This window comes from Peromyscus californicus, unplaced genomic scaffold (assembly GCF_007827085.1).
Source record: "Peromyscus californicus insignis strain IS unplaced genomic scaffold, ASM782708v3 Scaffold_13__1_contigs__length_99412109, whole genome shotgun sequence".
NCBI classification, from domain to species: Eukaryota; Metazoa; Chordata; class Mammalia; order Rodentia; family Cricetidae; genus Peromyscus; species Peromyscus californicus.
This window is the reverse complement of record NW_026294424.1, coordinates 43,631,569-43,650,651: the sequence shown is the minus strand read 5'-3', so window position 1 is coordinate 43,650,651 and position 19,083 is coordinate 43,631,569. Positions and strand designations below refer to the sequence as shown.

General features: G+C 38.2%; 1 protein-coding gene across 2 annotated transcripts in view; it reads left to right on the top strand.

The window, feature by feature from the left end:
* Positions 1-19,083, top strand: part of Kcnip4 (potassium voltage-gated channel interacting protein 4) — a 505,370-nt gene that overhangs the window by 271,295 nt on the left and 214,992 nt on the right. The window contains exon 1 of one of the 2 annotated variants that reach the window (XM_052734908.1): positions 8,649-8,918. The exons of the other annotated variant lie outside the window; for it this stretch is intronic. Within the exon in view, the coding sequence (XP_052590868.1) occupies positions 8,807-8,918 (112 nt within the window). The 5' untranslated portion in view covers positions 8,649-8,806. Of the gene's footprint in view, positions 1-8,648; positions 8,919-19,083 lie in introns of those variants that run through there. 2 annotated transcript variants of the gene reach the window in all.

Here is a 19,083-nt window from a genome sequence, read left to right as displayed (position 1 = left end):
GGTATGTCTGACCACTAGCATGAGAGAACAATGTTCTTCTGTCTATGCATTGCCTTGTACACTCTTTAAATAGTTGAGTGTTCCTTTCCTAATATCTCAAAGTGTAAATATGAAAGTTCAGAGATAGGATGGCTAATTAAAGTTGCCCATTCCTTCTGGGAGACAATTATCTTTCTATGTACTACACGAGTGCATGTGAGAGTGCACTCCTGCACACACACACATACATACACACTTTCATGAACCATTATCCCAGTGAGCTTTCTTTTTCCTAATGCAGTAGAGTCACTGTGTGTAGATTGTACTTTAGACTATCTTCTTCCTTAAAGAAATGTTTCTTGTCAAAATAATTTTGGGATTACCAATCTTTGTATGGTTGGCAGAATAATAGTCCTCTAAAAATAACTACATCTGAATTTCTAAAACTTGGGGATGTTTTAGGTCATATAGTAAAGGGTACTTAGGTTTGGTGAAATTAAAATTGTCAGTCAGGTGATCATAAAGGAAGTACTATATTCTTTATTATTCTGTAGACCTGATATATAAACAAACATGGTGGCCAGGAATGCAGAACAGTTCATGTCTAAGTGATGATGCAAGGTGGAAAAGACTCACAGGATGATCACCCAGGAGGCCACCAAAAGCTAAGACAGTCTGGAACCTCTGGAAACTAGAGAAAGAAAGACAGTAGATGCTTGCTTTAAGCTTGTTCAAGTAATGCAGGCCACCGTTACCGTAATTTTAGCCAGTGATAGCTAGTTCAGACTCTGGCTTCAGAATTTCAGATAATGAATCTGTGTTGTTTTAAGCAACAAAACATGGAGTAATTTGTCATAGCAGCAATAGAAAATGGATACAGCATTATCCATTTACAGCATTACACTCACAGAAAATAAGCAACCTGAGAGAGAACAGCTGGGATGCTAAGTTTGAGGAGACAGGTCATGAAGATAATTCAAGAAGAAAGAGACCCTTTCCACTTCCCGAGCTTCTGCATTTGAAGCAGAAGGAAGGGCTGAACACATTTTTTTTTCTTTGCTGGTTTATTTTAAAATTAGGACTTGAGTGATTATGGAAGAGTGATGAGTTAAGAACACTGACTGCTCTTCCAGAGAACACAGGTTCAATTCCCATGCACTTGACAGTTAACAAACATCTGTAACTCCAATTTCAGAATATCTAACATCCTCTGCTGGTCTCTGCAGGAACTGAATGCATGTGATGTACAGACATACATGAATGCAAAACCCTTGATACACACAAAAGAAAAACAAGTAAATATTTTTAAAAGTAAAACTCGGTCCATTTCCTCGTTCGTAGGCAGCTCCAGCATCACTGGCTGCTACTTCACAATGGATCCTGGAAGCTATGCCTTCATTGATGCTCCTGAGTTACGACAGTCAACATTTAGAAGCAATAACACAGAAACAAGTAATATTAGTCTATCCTTCATGACAACCTCACATGCCTTCATTTTGAGGTCAATTTCTCTGATATTCTCTCTAGAATTTCATTCTTCTGTAGTGTGCATTTCTTTCCTGCTTGTGAAATAGCTGGTGTATATGTATTTTAACTCCTGTTGACATAGGAGGAAGAGGGCCAAAGTCCTGGCTGTGCCACCTTGCTATCAGGCCTCAGCCAATAACCCCAGAGAACTCACATTAAGAGAATCAATGTCAGCCATGACCATGACCCACTTCCTGCATCGCAGTGGACCTTCTCTAATTGTCCATTCTCTCAGTCCTCTGTTCAACGTGAATGGAGAAGGTGGGCAGCTCTCAGCTCTGAGAGCGAGGACATGACTCATGGGTTTCATTTACTCTGACACAACAGAACAGAAACATGATCTCAATGATAACTATGTCTTTCTTCACACATGCTTGTATGTTCACTACCAATGGAGATGGCATAGGAAAAGTAGGGAGAGAAAGCAACTGGGAAAGAAGACATGGAAAACAAGAGGATTTGGAAACATTTTGAAAAAATAATTTTGAGGACTTTGCAAAATATCATGTGAAGTCCTTACAAGTCTATAAAACAAAGTATAATCCAGAACATTGCTCATTATCTCTGCAGATTTAGAATGCATTTAAGGCTAAGCTTTCTGGGTTCAGTTTCCCAAAGCCCTGCTCTGGTGCAAGGAATGAGGTAATGCAGTGTGAAGAACACTCTCCAGGCTCTGAGCATCATGCATGCAAGAACTGAGAAAATAAAGCTGATAGCCTGGGTGTGATGAATCCAGACAGTCAGGACTCTGTGAGTGAGGATGTGCCTCCACTTAAAATCAGACCTTGTAGATAGGACTAAACACAGCGTGGCTGGTGCAGTATCCATGTAGATGCCATCCACTCTGTTTTTTAAAAGCCTCTGCTCCTTTCCAAAGGCCATGTTGAAGCAGTTGCTAAGAAAGCCAAACTGAACAGGTTTTCCGTGTGTGTTGCTGCAAGGACTCTAGCCACCGCTGGAGCAAGAAAGTAAAACTAATTCAAGAGAAATAATTATCTGCCTGTTGCCTTTTCTGTAGTCCTTGTTTATTCCTGCTTTAGACCACAGTTGGGTGATCAGTGGATTGCTTAAATCTAATACAAGCCCCGTTCTTTTTAAGGTTCTTGAATGTCTCACAGCAGCCAAAGATTTGGTTCTTTCTTCTCTTACATGGCTCCCTTCCCCTTCTGATTCTCTCTCCACTCCCTTCAGTTTCTCTCCTTCCTCCTTCTATTTGGAGCCCCTTCCTGAAATCGTTTCTTTCTTATTTTTCATTTAACCCTGCTAAAGGAAGGAATAAACATTTAGACTTCAGGATGGCATTAGGGACATCTTATGTTTTTGAAGACCAGTGACATATTAAAACATGTTAATCATTGTGCAATGGATTGTGATTTATTTTAAGAAGAAATTTTTAAAAAGATAATGTTCACACACAACACACACATTCCTTTACATATATGATTCCTGCATTTTAAGTGAGGAATCCTGAGACCAGGCCCCAGTTCTTCCGTATCTGGCATGGAATTCTGGAACAGTTACTTAAGCTTTTGTATCTCAGCATCTTCCAAATATAAGTGTTAATATTACTATATTAACTATCTCTACAGGATAGTATGGTAGTTCATAGAGACAGTCTGTATAATGCACACAGTACATCATATGCCAATTAGTAGGGGCTCAGAGTTATTCATATATTGGTTATAATATAGTAAATCAAAAGATAATCATTATTGTCATGGAGAATCTCTGTCCTAAGTGAAACCAGCAAGGTGGTATGTAACAGTTTTTAGAGAGAGGCCACATGTAAAAGGATGTGAAAAGAGATAAGAAATTGCATGCTTGGAAGAGAATAACAAACCAGGAACTCATGCAGTTTAAGTCAGAAAGGAGACAAGAAGGGGAGGGAAGAACAGGGAACTAAGGGAGGGAAATAAATTGAAGGGGGAAGTAAAAGAAAAGAAGGGGAAAGAGGAGAAGGAAAGTTGCATGCCACCAAAAGTTGATCTTCAAATGAAAGTTTATCAAACATCTTAATAACCAGATAATTTCTTTTTATGATGATTATATAATGTACATGCTGTGATCACAAGACACCTAGAAACTATTAAAATACATTGTGTAATGTGGCTGCAAGTTTCTTAAGATGCAAGGGAGTTCCCCCTCGATTCACTGTCTTAAAATGTGATCAGCCTTATGGATTCAAGAGAGCACTTGAATCGGAAGGTTGTGTTGCTTAATTGTTTAATGGACATCTATATATGTTTTTTTTTTTTTTGAAAAATCCATTTAAGACACATTTAGCAACCTTTCAGACTGATCCCTGAGCTAAGTGAAAGCATGAGTCTTGTTGGCCAGATAATTCCCATGGAGACCATACAAGGAGTTCCTCAGTGTAACCTAGGAATTGCAGGATGAAAAGGTATTCAATATCTTAGGGCCGAGAAGTAGTTTTGAATAGAATAGAGACACCTGAGGGTGAACAGTTTCCATTATTGTGGTGGAAAAAAATCTTTTGATGAGAAGAGACCCAAGAAGTTACACGTCAACATTGTCTCTCCCGTTGCTTTCTCTGTCAGATTCTGATGTTAAGAGGCCTCTTCTAACTACTGCCCAGTTAATCAACAGTTTGTGGATACCCTTTGTCCTACATGGAAGGCTTTTATACTCTCAAACTCATTTATAAAGACTTGTGTATTAGGCCTCTTTCTTTATTGGAACCTCCCCCGAAATGTCAGACGTACTAATGGCTTACTTTTCTTACCTTCAATTAACTGAGGGAATACATTTTTCCTCATATCTGTTTAATTTCTTAATGTGTCATCCTAGTATTACTAAATCTGACAGGATTAGGTAAGCTTAGAGATTTAAAGTAATTTTGTTTTTTTTTATCTGAGCCCTTAGATCTCCAAGAAGTAGATTTTACCTCTTTTTTATGCATCTTCATTTGTTAAAGGTTTACTTGTTTTATGGGTATAACTGTTTGTGTGTGTGTGTGTGTGTGTGTGTGTGTGTGTAGGAGATGATAGCTGGTGCCCAAAGAGGCCAGAAGAAGGTGTGGGATCCCCTGAAACTGGAGGTACACTGTTTTGCAATGTCATGTGATTTCTGGGAACTGAATCCAGATCATCAGCAGAAACAGTAAGTGCTCTTAACCTCTTAGCCACCCCACCAACTCCAGCATCTGTATTTTTAATAGGAATTATTTCAAAAGGGTGTGTGTGTGTGTGTGTGTGTGTGTGTGTGTGTGTGTGTGTGTGTAGGTAAAGACATCTTTTCTCCATCTCCCTTATGTTTATTAGCTGGACCTGCAAATTAGAGTAACAAAACAAATTAATAGGGTAAAACCAAAGAGTTTATTAGCACATGTAATGTGTATAAATTTGGGATACTCAGACATTCAGACAAAGTTTTCTGTTTATTTGTTTTTTGGTCTTTGGATTTTTTTTGAGACAGGGTTTCTCTGTGCAGCCCTGGCTCTCCTGGAACTCGTTCTGTAGACCAGGCAGCCTTGAACTTAAAGATCTGCCTGCCTCTGCCTCTGAAGTTCAAGTGCTGGGATTAAAGGCATGCACTACCACCGCACTGCAAACTCAGACAGAATTTTAAGAGTTAGACCTTGCAGATTATATGCCATCTCAACAAAGAGTGATACATTGTGAAGAAATGTCAAAAAGAAGTGGATTTGTTCTTCTAGGGGTGATAAATTACAGAAAGTAAAATATATTGTGGAAACTAATGAAAATTAAGAGCTGTATAGGCTCAGCTCAGTACTGCACAGTAGAGGGAGAGTGCCTGCCAAGGAGGAATTTATGTATTTATCCCTTGTCACATTAGACAGAAAGTGAAAGTCACATATCTCTTTTCATATATCTTCCATATCTTAGTTACCTTCAGCTCAAAATAATCCTTATAACAAATTGACATATACTGAAATGGCCATTCTTTACACTATCAACTATTATTTAAGTTTAATGAGGTCATATGTACAGTATAATCTTGTTTGTATTTCTGAAGAAATAGTAGAATAGGCAAGATTGACAGCTAATATGTCTTTAAAGGCATTTTTTCTACTGTGCTCCATTTAGTTGTGTATTTATATGGAGTCAAGAGTATGGTGGTTGCATTGTTGCACACCTCTGACCGGTTTAGTACAAATGAAGGCAGGGTAACATTTTAAGAAGTTACAAAGACATGAAACTGATCAGGTATTATCACTGATAACATCTCAGACTGAAGCTGCCGCTAAAGAGAAGGAAATAATTTAATGTTTCAGTAAGTCATCTCCTTTGAGAGATTGAAGGATCACAATGGATCAGTATCATAAAAGTAGAAATCTACACTTCTCTTTCTCTAGTTGGTCCACAGATATGGCCTCACCCCCATACTGTTCACTTCTCTAAAAGCTTTTGCCAGTATTTTTACCTCACGGTTCCTTACCAGAGCCCACAGATAAAGTACTGGCCACTACTTTGTGGCAGAGTGAATGGAGTGGGGAAGGGCAAATGTATAAGACCTAACACCTATGATATCTATGTTTAATGCCAATTTTTCCAAGTGCTATTACTGAGCACAGACACATTGCTTAACTATTTAAATCTTGAATTTCTTCTTTGTTGATCAGAGTAATAATATGGATAGTAAGATTTATGAAGGGGCAAGGTTTATACAGAAAATTACTGGCACAATACAAATATTGATGGCTACTATATGTTGAATGAATTGCTTTCAAGATTTTAAGTCCTGACTTTACCCTGTATTGATATAACCTTGCAAAAATAACTTCATTTCAGTGCCATTTTGTTTTTACTTTTTTTAAAAGCAAAATATGTGGTTGAATGGTGGTTAGGGAGACAGTTCTTTTGAACATTTAATCCAAAATGAATACACTCTCATAAGGGACAGCAATCGTGGCTCAAGTTTATTCTTGGTGCCCAGGAAGAAAAATAGCTCTGTAACTATGGTAATCAACAAGCAAGTCTTTCTGGGGCAAGAACTAGAACCCATCTAGGGCAGGAGCAGCACACCCAGGAAAGGGCACAGCTACTTCATCCAATGAGACCCTGCAGAGCCTCATAAGCGTTAACATTCCAGTTATCTCCCAAGTCCTAAGGTGGAGCGAGGGTACCACGGACTGTGCTCAGATATCCACATTACAGGTTAATTTTCATAGCTGCTAGGTCAGAAGGTTGTAGCATTTCTGTCTTAACCTGGCAGCACTGAGGGTCATAAGGAGTTGTTTCCTCAAGCAAAGCAGACCCAGGATCTAGTTCAAGTCTATATAACCCAAGTGTGTCTGACATCCTATTTCTAGTAAGAATGAGAACTATTGTCGTTCACAATGTTTACCTCTGTTTTAAAACTCTTGGCACCACCCCTCAGACTTGACTTACCCTCCTGTGCTCCTATTGTGTCTTGTAGAGATATGTATTCCATAGGCCACTGCACTCATTGGTCACCTTCTGTCCAGTGCCTCATCTCCTACTAAAATTTTCCCAAAACATAGGATGGGAATTGTTGATTATTTTAGCAATAGGGTACCATTCAAAGCTGATAGTGGCAGCTGGATAAACACCAGGGAATAACTGGATAGATACCTATTGCTTCTCAGGCTTGATGCCCACAACTTGGCAAGCATGTTAACTTTGGTTTCTTAGCCTGTAAAATGAAGATGATCATAATACCTATCTCACTGAGCTATGGGGAGTAAGTTAATTCTTGTTACTTTGCCATACATTTGTGCCCATAGTAAGTGCTTAGTAAATGTTAACTGCTATTAGAGGCAGTTTGTTTCCCACAATTTCCTTTAAATTGAGAGCTTTAACTGAAGTATCATGATACTAAATTAAGAATGTGAAATGTTTTCAAACAAGTTGAGTGTCTTGCAGAAGCTCACAGAACATAGGAGCACAAAGTGAGTTCCTTAGGGGTCTAAGATATGGCCAGGAAGCACTCATGGATCCCAATGAGCTATAGGTGTCCACAGTGTCTGTCCTGATTCTCCTTGCAATTCCACAAGTATTGATGGCCCAGAATTAGGCAGATCGGAGAAAAGCAACTGAGTGAGTAAGCCAGTGTGGTCATGGCATGGACCAGAGTCCTGGACATTCCTTCAAAGCTGCCTCTTGCCGCCTCTTGCCTTGGAGTGGCTTTGAGATTGGAGAGTGATAGGATCTTTGGGGCTAAGGGCAGACCAAGATTTCCTGTTGATCAGGATTGCTGGAGTCAAAGTACACACTGATGTATTCTGAAGCAGACTCTTTTTTTTTTTTTTTTTTTTTTTTTTTTTGGTTTTTGGAGGTAGGGTTTCTCTGTGTACCTTTGCGCCTTTCCTGGAACTCACTTGGTAGCCCAGGCTGACCTCGAACTCACAGAGATCCGCCTCCTCTGCCTCCCGAGTGTTGGGATTAAAGGTGTGCGCCACCACCGCCCGGCAGAAGCAGACTCTTAACAAGAGGACCTTGTTTTTTCTTTTAAGCAAGCACCGTGATTTTTATCATCAATTAAGTTTGTGAAACTTTGCCTAGCAGAAACTGAGGCTAGACTTCAGAGTGGTGCTCATCCTCTGACCCTTAAGTGCTCTTTTCTGCACTGTCCTCGATCTCTGTTGTGTAAACCCGAGGACTCAGTGGGCCTTGCTATAGTGTGCTCAGGGACCAGAACAGCTGGAGTGGCAGAGTTGATCGTGGAAATGTTTCAGTATTATACTTTTCTCCACACAAAAATGAAAGCAGTCACAGGGACTTTGGCACCAACCACTCACTAGAACTGCCCCTCCACCCTCCCCATCTAGAGAGCAGGCTGAGCTTTCTCCCAGAGGAAGCTCTGGGAAGCAAAAGCAGCGGCTGTAGCAGAAAAGGGACACTGGTGCTTCCCAGGCAGCAAACTAGCTCGCACAGCCTTGCCCAGCCTGGCATCATCAATGCTTGGAGCACTAGCTCTCCGGGGCAAGTTCCTTGGGAGTGTCTTTTCTCCACGGACCCTGAAAAGTCTAGGTTCTCCAACAGATGTTTCTCCCTCAGCTCTGAACTCAGAACACCCACCTGCCTGCTGCAGCGCAGGGTCCGGAGCCTGGATGCGCTGTAGCTGAACTGAGCCCCTCCAAGCAAATGCAAGCATCAGCATGAGAGGCTGGACTTTAGCCCAGGTCTGTCCTCACCCCGGGGGGCCGCCTGCTTGGCACTGTGCATCTGTGAGAAGCCGCTGCTCACTTTCCCCCCTTGCAAGTCTTTGTTCCAAGCCAGACATTGCTCGGATTCTCTAATTAACTCCCTCCACTCCAAAGGGGTCCGGAGGCTGTGATGCTCTGAGAGCTTAGAGGATGCTGACTCTAGAGTGGGAGTCGGAAGGACTGCAAACAGTGGGTATTGTTGTGATTATATGTGCATCTCTGAAGCTGCTCCATTTGCTGGGACTGATTGATTTTTCAGAAGGTAAAGTGGTCGCTCCCAGTCTGTGCGCTTGGTCAGGTCTGGTTCTGAACTGGATACAGATGCTGCAGAAGTTGCAAAGGCTTAATGCCCAAAGCAAAAGTTTTAGAATATGCATGCTTGACATAGAGAGCAGCCTAGCACCTGGACAGTTCATTTCTGTTTACCTGATACTGGGAGGGAAGTGTTTTGTAGCCTTCTCTTTCTACTCGAAGCCATTTATTTGGGTTTAGGGTGATTTGTGGGTTAAATGTGTCATCCTGAGTGCTTGCTCTTGGTTGTCAAATTCATTTTGGCTACCACACCTTGAGGTCATTGGTGATTCCTTCCTCTGGAAGAGTCTTGAATTGTGAGGGAAATGTCGTGTGTGTGTGTGTGTGTGTGTGTGTGTGTGTGTGTGTGTGATTAGTTAGGAGTTGCTGGGGTAGAGCTGGGCTGCTGATTATAATATGAAATGATATAAACTGGAGTTAATGGGTGTTCAGCAAAAATTTGCTTTGAACACTTAATTTGCAAGTGTTTCATTTACAATTGCCAATGAGCCACTTTAATCGTTTGTCTCCTGACCAGGGAACCTGTGCACACAAGGACAGAACGATGCCTCCGAGACGTTATCTCTCTAATAAAAAATCTCACCTTTACTATCCCAAAGTCAATCTTAGTATTAAAATAATGGCTATCTAAAGAAAAAAGTTGATTAACTTGGCTTTTAACTATTTGAATATACATCTCCTTGGAACTTTTTAACTTTAGTCGCCTGAAGTCAATTCTGTATACAAGCTCTCATTTTTTCTTCTTAAGTGAAAGAATTCATACTCTGGGGTCCTTGTTCATGTTACTTCCAGTTACATGTATGCTGAGCTATGGACAATCATCTCTCACATGGTATATGATGAGGGATATGGAAATATTTAACTCTCCATACTTATAATAATCATTCTAATTTTGAGAATTATAGCTATGAAGACATCATCACCAGTTACATCTGGTACATGTGTTGTTTCTCATAATATGTTAATATTTATCAGTATGTTATAACTTCAGTGTCCTTTCCCCTCTACAGAATAGGTTCAATAATGTATAACATTGTTAAGTCAAAATCCATGCAAAGTTCTCAGGCAATTTTGACATTTTTAAAGTACTCACAATATATGGTAAGTTCTGCTTACGTATAATGAAAAAAGGTATTGTAATGAGATGAAATAAGACCAAAGAGTTGATTTCTTCCTTATTTTACACAGTAATTCCATTTAACTCCTAATTGAAAAACAATACATAAGTAAACTTCTAAGTATGTTAAACAACGGTCTTTAATTCTCTTGGGATTCTGCCTCAATGGGTTTACATGGTATTTATGTAAATCCAAATAGAAAAATTTCAATTTCTACAATCACAATAATATGTATTGATATCAAGTTAGTCGCCTATTAGTATTTGTTCTCTGGATGTGGTGTTCTCACAGATAGTGTATTGTGATCAAGGAGGCTTGCTTTAGAGCTGGGTACCAAAGTCGAGAACCACCATGGAGATATTTGAGGGATATCAACTTTGCCAGTACTGTAAGACATTAACTAGTTTTTCTGTCATTGGTGATTGCATTATAGAAAGTTTACAATTAAAAGCTTCAAACTAAAGACCTGAGGCAATGACACTGATTTTCAGTTTTAAATCAGTTAAATTAAGTGTTGGGATTGACACTTCAAGTTGGAGCTTCAAATGTGTGGTAATAGAATTGTAAACCCAACTCTCCTTAATAGATTCAATGAATTTTGAGTTGATTTGAATGACAGCCTTGGGGTGGATATCCAAGTTATTGTTATAGATATACTTGAGTCTCTCTATGTACCCATAAATACAGATATACCTACATATTTATAAATAGAGTGTGATGTACAATAATCTGAGATAAATCTGTGTTCAATGAACAAGTCTTAATTATGTACAGTGCCACCATATAGAGCATAAGACCCATATTCATTTGGTCTGAAGAGAGATTGGTTTTGCCCTATAATACATTTTAAATAATGCTGGTCTAACCCAGCTCTCTTAGTTTATATAGATAATAAACAAAGGTAAGTGAGTTATCAAAAACCAAGCCATCTGGGAAATGAAAGAAGACCCAAGTCAAATACCACTGAGTGCTACGGATTGCTTTTCTTACCACAACCTTCTGTTCTTTCACTGGCTTCTTCTAACATATGTAAAGAGAATAAATAAAAACATACACAGAGAGATTTTTCTTGTCTAGAATTAGCTCCAAAGACCAAATAAGCCATCAGGGAGAAATACACTCACAGAAAATAAGATCATGCAAGAGCCAACTGATTTATGCGATGCTTGGACCCCAATCTAAGTATGAGATCTAAGCATACTAAGACTCCTGACCCTCATTACAGATTAGAACAAAAAACAAGTAGTCTCCTAAGCATCCTTCTAAATTCTGCATTGAATTTTAATCATCATTGACTTATATCCAATGATACTGAATGGTAAGTCCATGTAGAGTCAAGTGATGATGAGATTCAGGAAGGATATGATAGCTGCAACTGAGCCTTTCTATATACACTTCTTCACAATATGACAATCTCTAAGCATAGATAAAACCAACCAGAGTCTATAATTACCAGCCATGTTGGGAATCAAGAAAAATGGTAGCTAAAATTCAAGCCATGAGATATCACATTAATTCTTTTTCCTGGCAATCACTAAAAAGCAGACCAGAGCCAGGTATGGAGGCTAATGCTATTAACCTCAGCACTTCAGAGCACAGATACAGGAAGATTTCTGTGAGTTCAAGGCCAGCCTGTTCTACATAGCAATTTCAAGGACAGCAGGGCTTCATAGAAAGACCCTGTCTCAAAAACCAAACCAACAAACCAACTAAACAAACAAACAAACAAACAAAAAAACACCAGACACTGGCTATACCAATGTAGATTGCAAACCATTTCACTGAGGTTATGACACCAATCAATAAAATGGCTCACAATATGCCTAACTTAGAAGAATCTGGCATAGAAACAAATGGTGAGAGAAACTATTTCCCATATTAAAATAGTTTTCCAAGTTTGACAAATTTAAATTAAAAATCTTCAATTTAAATGCAATTTTAGGAATCAAAGTTTTTTTGTAAAAATAAAAACTAAGATGAGTAATGGAGGTTGGAGAGATGTCTCTGTGGTTAGGAGCACCAGCAGCTCTTTCAGGGGACCAAATTTGATTCCCAGCACTCACTTAGTAGCTCATAACTATATGAAACTCTAATACCTTCTTCTAACCTCCCAGGGCATCAGGCATGCAAGTAGTACACAGATATACTTGCATGCAAAGCATATATACAGATAAAATGGTAATACAAAATGAATAATGGAGTATTAATATAATAATTAAGGTTTTACACATAGTCACTAAGAACAGAAGTAGGGAAAACGTAAGATTGATATCATTTCATACTTCTGGAATTTCACCAATATCATATTGCATTCTGAATATGAATGTTGAATGTTGGGTTTTGATTGATATGATGACATGCTGAAAATAAATATTCATGGAAGATTCCCTCAGAGACCTCACATCATAGTAACAGAAATCATTCTCAAAGACAATAAAAGAAATAAAATTCTGAGCATAAACCTAGGCAAAGTTTCTTGGAGGCAGCATTAATGTGGGAAATCTTTAAAAAGAGGTCTATGGGAGGCTTTCTTAGAAAAATAGAACTACTGCACAGCACCTAGAAGTGAAAAAAAAAAATTTCTCAAATTGGAGAATGACGGAAGGGAATTCCAGTTTGAAGAAAGAGCTAAAGCTGGATTCTTATGCCCCTGGACTGGGTGGAATATATGGATACAGGAAGGGAATGTTTATACCATATAGAGCTGTGACTGATAAGGTCAAAGAGTATTGGTTCCAGTTACACTCATTCCCTAACTCCTCAGAGTCATTGACTCTAATGCTTCAACTTTGACGAAATAATTAAGGGTAAGAAATATTTCACATAGATTACCCAGAGGGTAAGTAAAAGTCTGTTCAGAACAGAAAAACTAGCTAAACAATTTATAATTCACATGAGAAAGATGAAAGACCATAGAATTTTCTCCACAACAAAATACAGTTTCAGCAGAAATTTCCCAATTAATACAATATCTGTGGCCTGCAGCTGTTCTAAAACAACACTTCTTTCATTTCAAGGAAATGTGATTTTAAATATCTTGCTTATGAGATAAGAAATGTGGAAGACACAGTTCATAGTTCTTCATATAGGAGCTCCATTGTGGAGAGACTGAAAAATTCTGATAGATGAAAGGATCTATTTTTCTTTCAGTATTTTCAATTGTTCTGTGTATTTTAGAAAAATTTCTATAACCAAATATAGAAAAACACAATGTAATCCACCATATATGCCTCAAGCAGTTTCAATAATGATTCATATCTGGACATATGTGTCTTAGCAATAGTATCATTCATTTTTTTTTATTTTCTGCACTATGTATTCTTTTTAACCACAGAATAAGAAGATGAATAGAAGACGAGTATTCACCTTAAAGAACTCTTAGTTTAAAATGGAGACTGGGCAGACAAATCAATAATATATATTATATATGTCATATAACATGATATATATAATAAACACACACACATATATAATAAGCAATCTATTCCATGAAGATTGTAACTAAATCCAAACAGAAAATTCAGAAACATTCAGAGATGGACAAGATAGAGGATCCTTTAAGCTGTCTTGTTATTGATAAATAGAAACATATCGAATTCATATGCAAGAAAGGTGCTTATGCAAGTACTATATATAAGGCAATGGGTGACATAACACTGCTGTAGAAGCACAAGGACCTGGTGCACCATATGGGGTTCCTGGAACAACAACAAGAATGTGTGAAAAGTAGACACAGTTTTATTTCTCCTTGGTTTTGATCTTCTATGATGTTTAGCACTGTTACACACACACACACACACACACACACACACACACACACACACACACACACACCAATAGCACAAATATAATTTACTTCATGCACTAAGAGTAGAATCCAAGACCTGCAAGGACACTTTCAAGTGTCCCTGGTAGCCTTAAAATTGTTTATTACCTGATTACAATTTTGAAGATTTATTTTTCTGATTTCATAGGAAAATTCCTCTCCTACTGAATTCTGTGATACATGAGGACCTATGACCCTAGGAATTAATTTAAGCTGAAATATTTAGTGGTGAGCAGCAGGTACCTGACTCGGATGGACTTTGGTTTGGATGGGAAAACAACACCTCCAGTTTTGAAACTAGGAAAGTATTTTAGATTTATAGCTACAGTTTATCATATATGCATGAAGCACCTACTGTGTGGAGGGGAATTGAAGACAGCAGGATATTATTTTCATGTCCTTAAGAAGCTTACAAATTGCTTAGAGACCAAATGGCTCATGAATAACTTTTGCAAGATGGGAAAGTATCTTGCTATACAAAAAAGCAAAGCTTCTAGAAAATTGCAAGACTCCTCCTATCCTCTCCTGGTTGCTAGATTTCAGGGATGGGAGGTCAGGGTTTCATGAATGAAGGTGGTAATATTTGAAACCTCAGGAGTTAAAAAATCAAAGACTTTGACCATTGGTAGAGACTAATGCTAAAGTTAGAGATAGCAATTATAAATTTTTATAAAATGCAGCTTCCTAAGCTGTCTTTTGAGAGTCACATTGGCACAAACAGTAAATAGGTCTATGGATCTAGTTAAACACCAGGTGTCTTCTCTGGACTTGGCAAACTGCTTCAGACTGATGTTCCTTGGGACTATGATTCCATTTTACCCATTTTCAGAACTCATTCCCTATGCAATTATATGGAGAAGAGCTGCAACCTTTACTGGGTGGTGAAAGTAAATGTATGGAACAAGGGTTTCTATCTCTCAGTCCCTTGCAGCCATAGACATCATCAGAAAAGCATATCTGTAATCGAAGAGGTTGATGTGATTTCCCACTGAAGGGAGATATACTGCACTACACAGGAAATGTAGAGCATATCAAAAAGAGGGTTTTGGCAAATATCAATGATTTTGGAGTCTATGGTGAGTACATTTGAAGAGGATTTAAGGAAGCAGGGCATTGATCTCTAGTGTATGTTGCTAGGAAGATAGTGACTATCTCATGGGTCATCTTAATCTCATCCACAAGTAACAAAAAGTGGACAAAAGTGAAGGCTATAATTAGTACAGAAGAGATAGTTATTTATGCAGTAAAAGAATAGTCATTCTTCTGATTGAAAGATTCTGTTTTTATCTCTACTCAGATGTGATTTCAGAATGGCCTTGTTTTAGTCTGGATCAGTCATGGAGATAGAACAATGGACTCTGACGTTCATATCCTGTGCATTCTCTATATGAGAGAACATGAGAACACTAACATGAACTAGTAAGCCAGGCAAGCCCCTGCTAGATCCCAGTGCTGCTTGTCCATCTCAAAGAGGATAATGAGAAGAAAGTGAGGGCAGACAGGTCAGGAGGTTTGATTTTTCAAACCCAATTCAGTAACTCCATGCAAATTACTAATTTCTTGGTTGAATTCTAGTTCCTTTCTCTCTAAAATGCTGCTGTTGATGCCTTGTCTCTAAGATGTTGCAGGGAATGAAAAAACTGTAAAGAAAATACTGAGTTCTGTGTCTCACCCATGAACAGGAGCCCCTGATCACCTACCTTCTAACTATATTGGATAACAAGAGCTGTTTAAATTCCTGGGGCTAGACCAGTGGCTCTTAAGTTTCAGATGTCTCAGTACTAACTTGATAGGCCAGGAAATCACAGATTCTGGTGTTTCACCCTGAGTTTCTGATTCAGTGAGGTCATGATGGGATCTGAGCCCTTACATTGCTGATGGTTTCTTCAGTTGGTACTGCTTGTCAAAGGACCACAGTTTAACAACCACTGAGTTAGTCAACGGATCTGAGAGACTAGACCCTCTGAACCTCTAACAAGACCTCCAGTTTAGTGAAGTCCTTCATCTATTGGACCTTATTACAAAGTGTTTAATGGCCATATTTTTCTATATTAAGTTTATTAGTTTTGTGGGCCATAAAGCCTGACACAACTCTTTAGGAAAGAAGTGTGAACAAAGCTACAGCAAAGCTTTATTAATGCTTAAATTAGAACTCCACAATATGCTCATGTACCATGAAATACTTTTTTGTTTAAGTTGGAAATGGTTAGTATGTTTGTCACATGTTAAAATATTTTTTATTCATTTTACATACCAACCACAGAATCCCCTTTCATCCCTCCTCCTGTTCCCCCAACCCCTGCCTCCCCCTGACACCTATCCCTCATCCCCCTCCTCAACAGGATAAGTTCTCCCATGGGGGCACAGCTAAGTCTGATATATTCAATTGAGGTACAACCAAGCCCCTCCCCACTAAATCAAAGGTGAGCGAGGTGACTGACCATAAGTAATGGGATCCATAAAGCTGGCTAATGCACCAGGGATAGACTCTGATCATACTGCCAGGCGCCCCTAAAACAGATCCAGCTACACAACTGTCTCCCATATGCAGAGGGTCTAGTCTGGTCCTATGCAGGTTCCACAGCTGTCAGTCTAAAGTTTGTGAGTTCCTTTGACCTTGGTTCAGTTATTTTTGTAGATTTCCCCATCATGATCTTGACCCCACCCCCTTACTCATATAATCCCTCTTCTCTCTCTTTGCCTGGACTCCCGAGCTTGGCCTGGGGCTTGGTTGTGGATCTCTGCATCTGCTTCCATCAGTTACCATGAAATACTTGTTAAAGTTGTTTTTTAGTTACTTCTATATAAAGCAATCCTTATCTGGCATGTGGTACAAAACATAAGAAATAGAATAGATTTGGCATACACTAGCAGGGCTATCCTTTGTTTATCCTGTAAACCTAATAATTCTGTAGTTCTTATAACTTTTTATGTAACTTTGAATGCAATATTAGAACATCAATATGTCTATATTAGATTACTAAGCCTTCATAAATATTTAATATTTGTTATATTTTATAATACTTTAGCTTTATAGTTTTCTCAGTATTTGAAAGTTATATAATAAAATCTTTGCATATGATGTTGCTTATATATGTTGTATTATGTTTTTAGGTTAGAATCTTGCAAGAATAATTTTTGGCGGGACAAGAAAATAAATTGCTTTAACTGTCTTGACATTTATATAAGGTGTGTTTGTTTTATAAAATGATCACACAAATTCACTTGTTTCACTGACATGTGGAGAGGTTGTTTTTAGGTGATTTGAACTTACCAGATTATCAAAACAGCACTACAGGACACTTAGTCCCCTATTTTGAAGGCAGGCTCTAAAGGTGATGTTGGGAATTTTTTGACAACTGGTGATTTCAAAATACTGTTTTACTGGACTGCTAACATCATTTATAATATATTTGGAAATTTAACTCTGTTCAGGCAACATTTTCATTGTAGCCTGAAGATGCTCCACCGTCTTTCTTCTCTTTTTAATTAGAATGTGCTTGTCTTGTGAAAAGGGCTCAGCTATTTGTTTAATATGAAATCTAACCCATCAATCCTGGCAATGAGAAAGAATTAGATTATTCAATTTTTAAAAGATGGAAACTTTTGTACAAATTAATTTAGATTTTGTAGCTCTCTAGATTTGTATATCTCTAGAAAAATTGATGTGAAATTATTGCTTTCCATATTCACATAAATGTTTTCTAAGCCTTAAAGAACATGGGTGAGATAATGTCTCTTTTTAGTTTATATCTATGTTGTTGTTTGAGTATGAAATGTTACCCAAAGAATGTCATCCTCTGAAGGCTATGTCCCTAGCTGGTTGATTTGGTCATTATGAGGTGATTGTGTCAGTAGGGCTGTGACCTAATCACTCCTAAATCCACTTATGTGTTTATAACTTGATGGTATTCCTGAGAGTTGATGGAAATTTGGTGGCTGAGTCTACTTTCAGGAAAGAGGGCGTCAGAGGCATTCCTTGTCCTTGTCCCATTCTTCTAATACTCTCTACTCTCTGGCTTCCAAGAGGTGACTAGCCTCCTCTATCACATTTTTCTACCTTAACATAGGCCCTTAAAAATAGAGGCAGTAGACTATTAACTGAAACCTCTTAAGCCACAACCCAAAGCAAACCTTTCCTCATTGAAGTTGCTTTCCTAGGATATGTATCACTAAGAAGAAATCTTCACTAATACACCCATGCTCTTTTCAAGTAAGGGAATGGGGCATCTTGCTAACTGTGACAGGTCTGAAATCAAAAATCATAGGTATTTGAAGACAGAGGTTACACTATGCTCATGAAGCATGCTTAATATGGGTCCAAGAAAAATCTCTAAAGCATTCTGAACCCTTCTTCATGTTCATAAACTACATATCCTAACACCATAACATTATTTTTAGAGAGTTCTGAGTCCTGGCAATGATTTTGATATCAAACACACACCCTCGATTTATTATATAGCAAGTCCTCATTAATGCTTCATGTTGTAGATCAAATGTTCTCCAGTGTTTAAGTGTCCCGTCTTTTTACACAGTTATTGGTGGCAAAATACTGAGCATCATGAAAAAAGCTTTCAAAAACATAACGTGATTTTGTGAATTTGTGTTGTTACTTGTCCTATAATCAGTTCTATAGTATCTTAAAGGTATTTTATTTATCCATTATGATACACTATGCATTATTATATGCAATGTGATCAAAGATACTAATAACTAGTCTAGTTTATTTGCTGCTCAATGCCAGAATTGGTGTCAAACTGGAATCTTTAGGAGCTGAAGTATTTTGTTGTAGTGTTTCTTATTGCCCTATTCTAACATTTCTCGCATTGCAGAGACTTTTCTTTTAAATCAATGATAAGTGAAGCTATGAATGAAGATTCCTCAGGGTCACAAAATCAGGATAATGTATTTGAAGTTGAGTCCCAGACTCTACTTCATATGCTACACAGTTATAGACACATGACTTTATAGTTCAGCCAATTTGTAGTTATGAAGGACCTGTCTGCACACATCCTTTAATGAATAAACAAGAGAATATCAACAATTTAGCAGCAGTGATGTAAACTGATGATGTGATTCTCGATTTAAACAAGTTGCAAGGGAAAATGGATAATGATAAAACAATGAGAAAACAGACACACCTGAATGAATAATCAAATGATACATCTGTC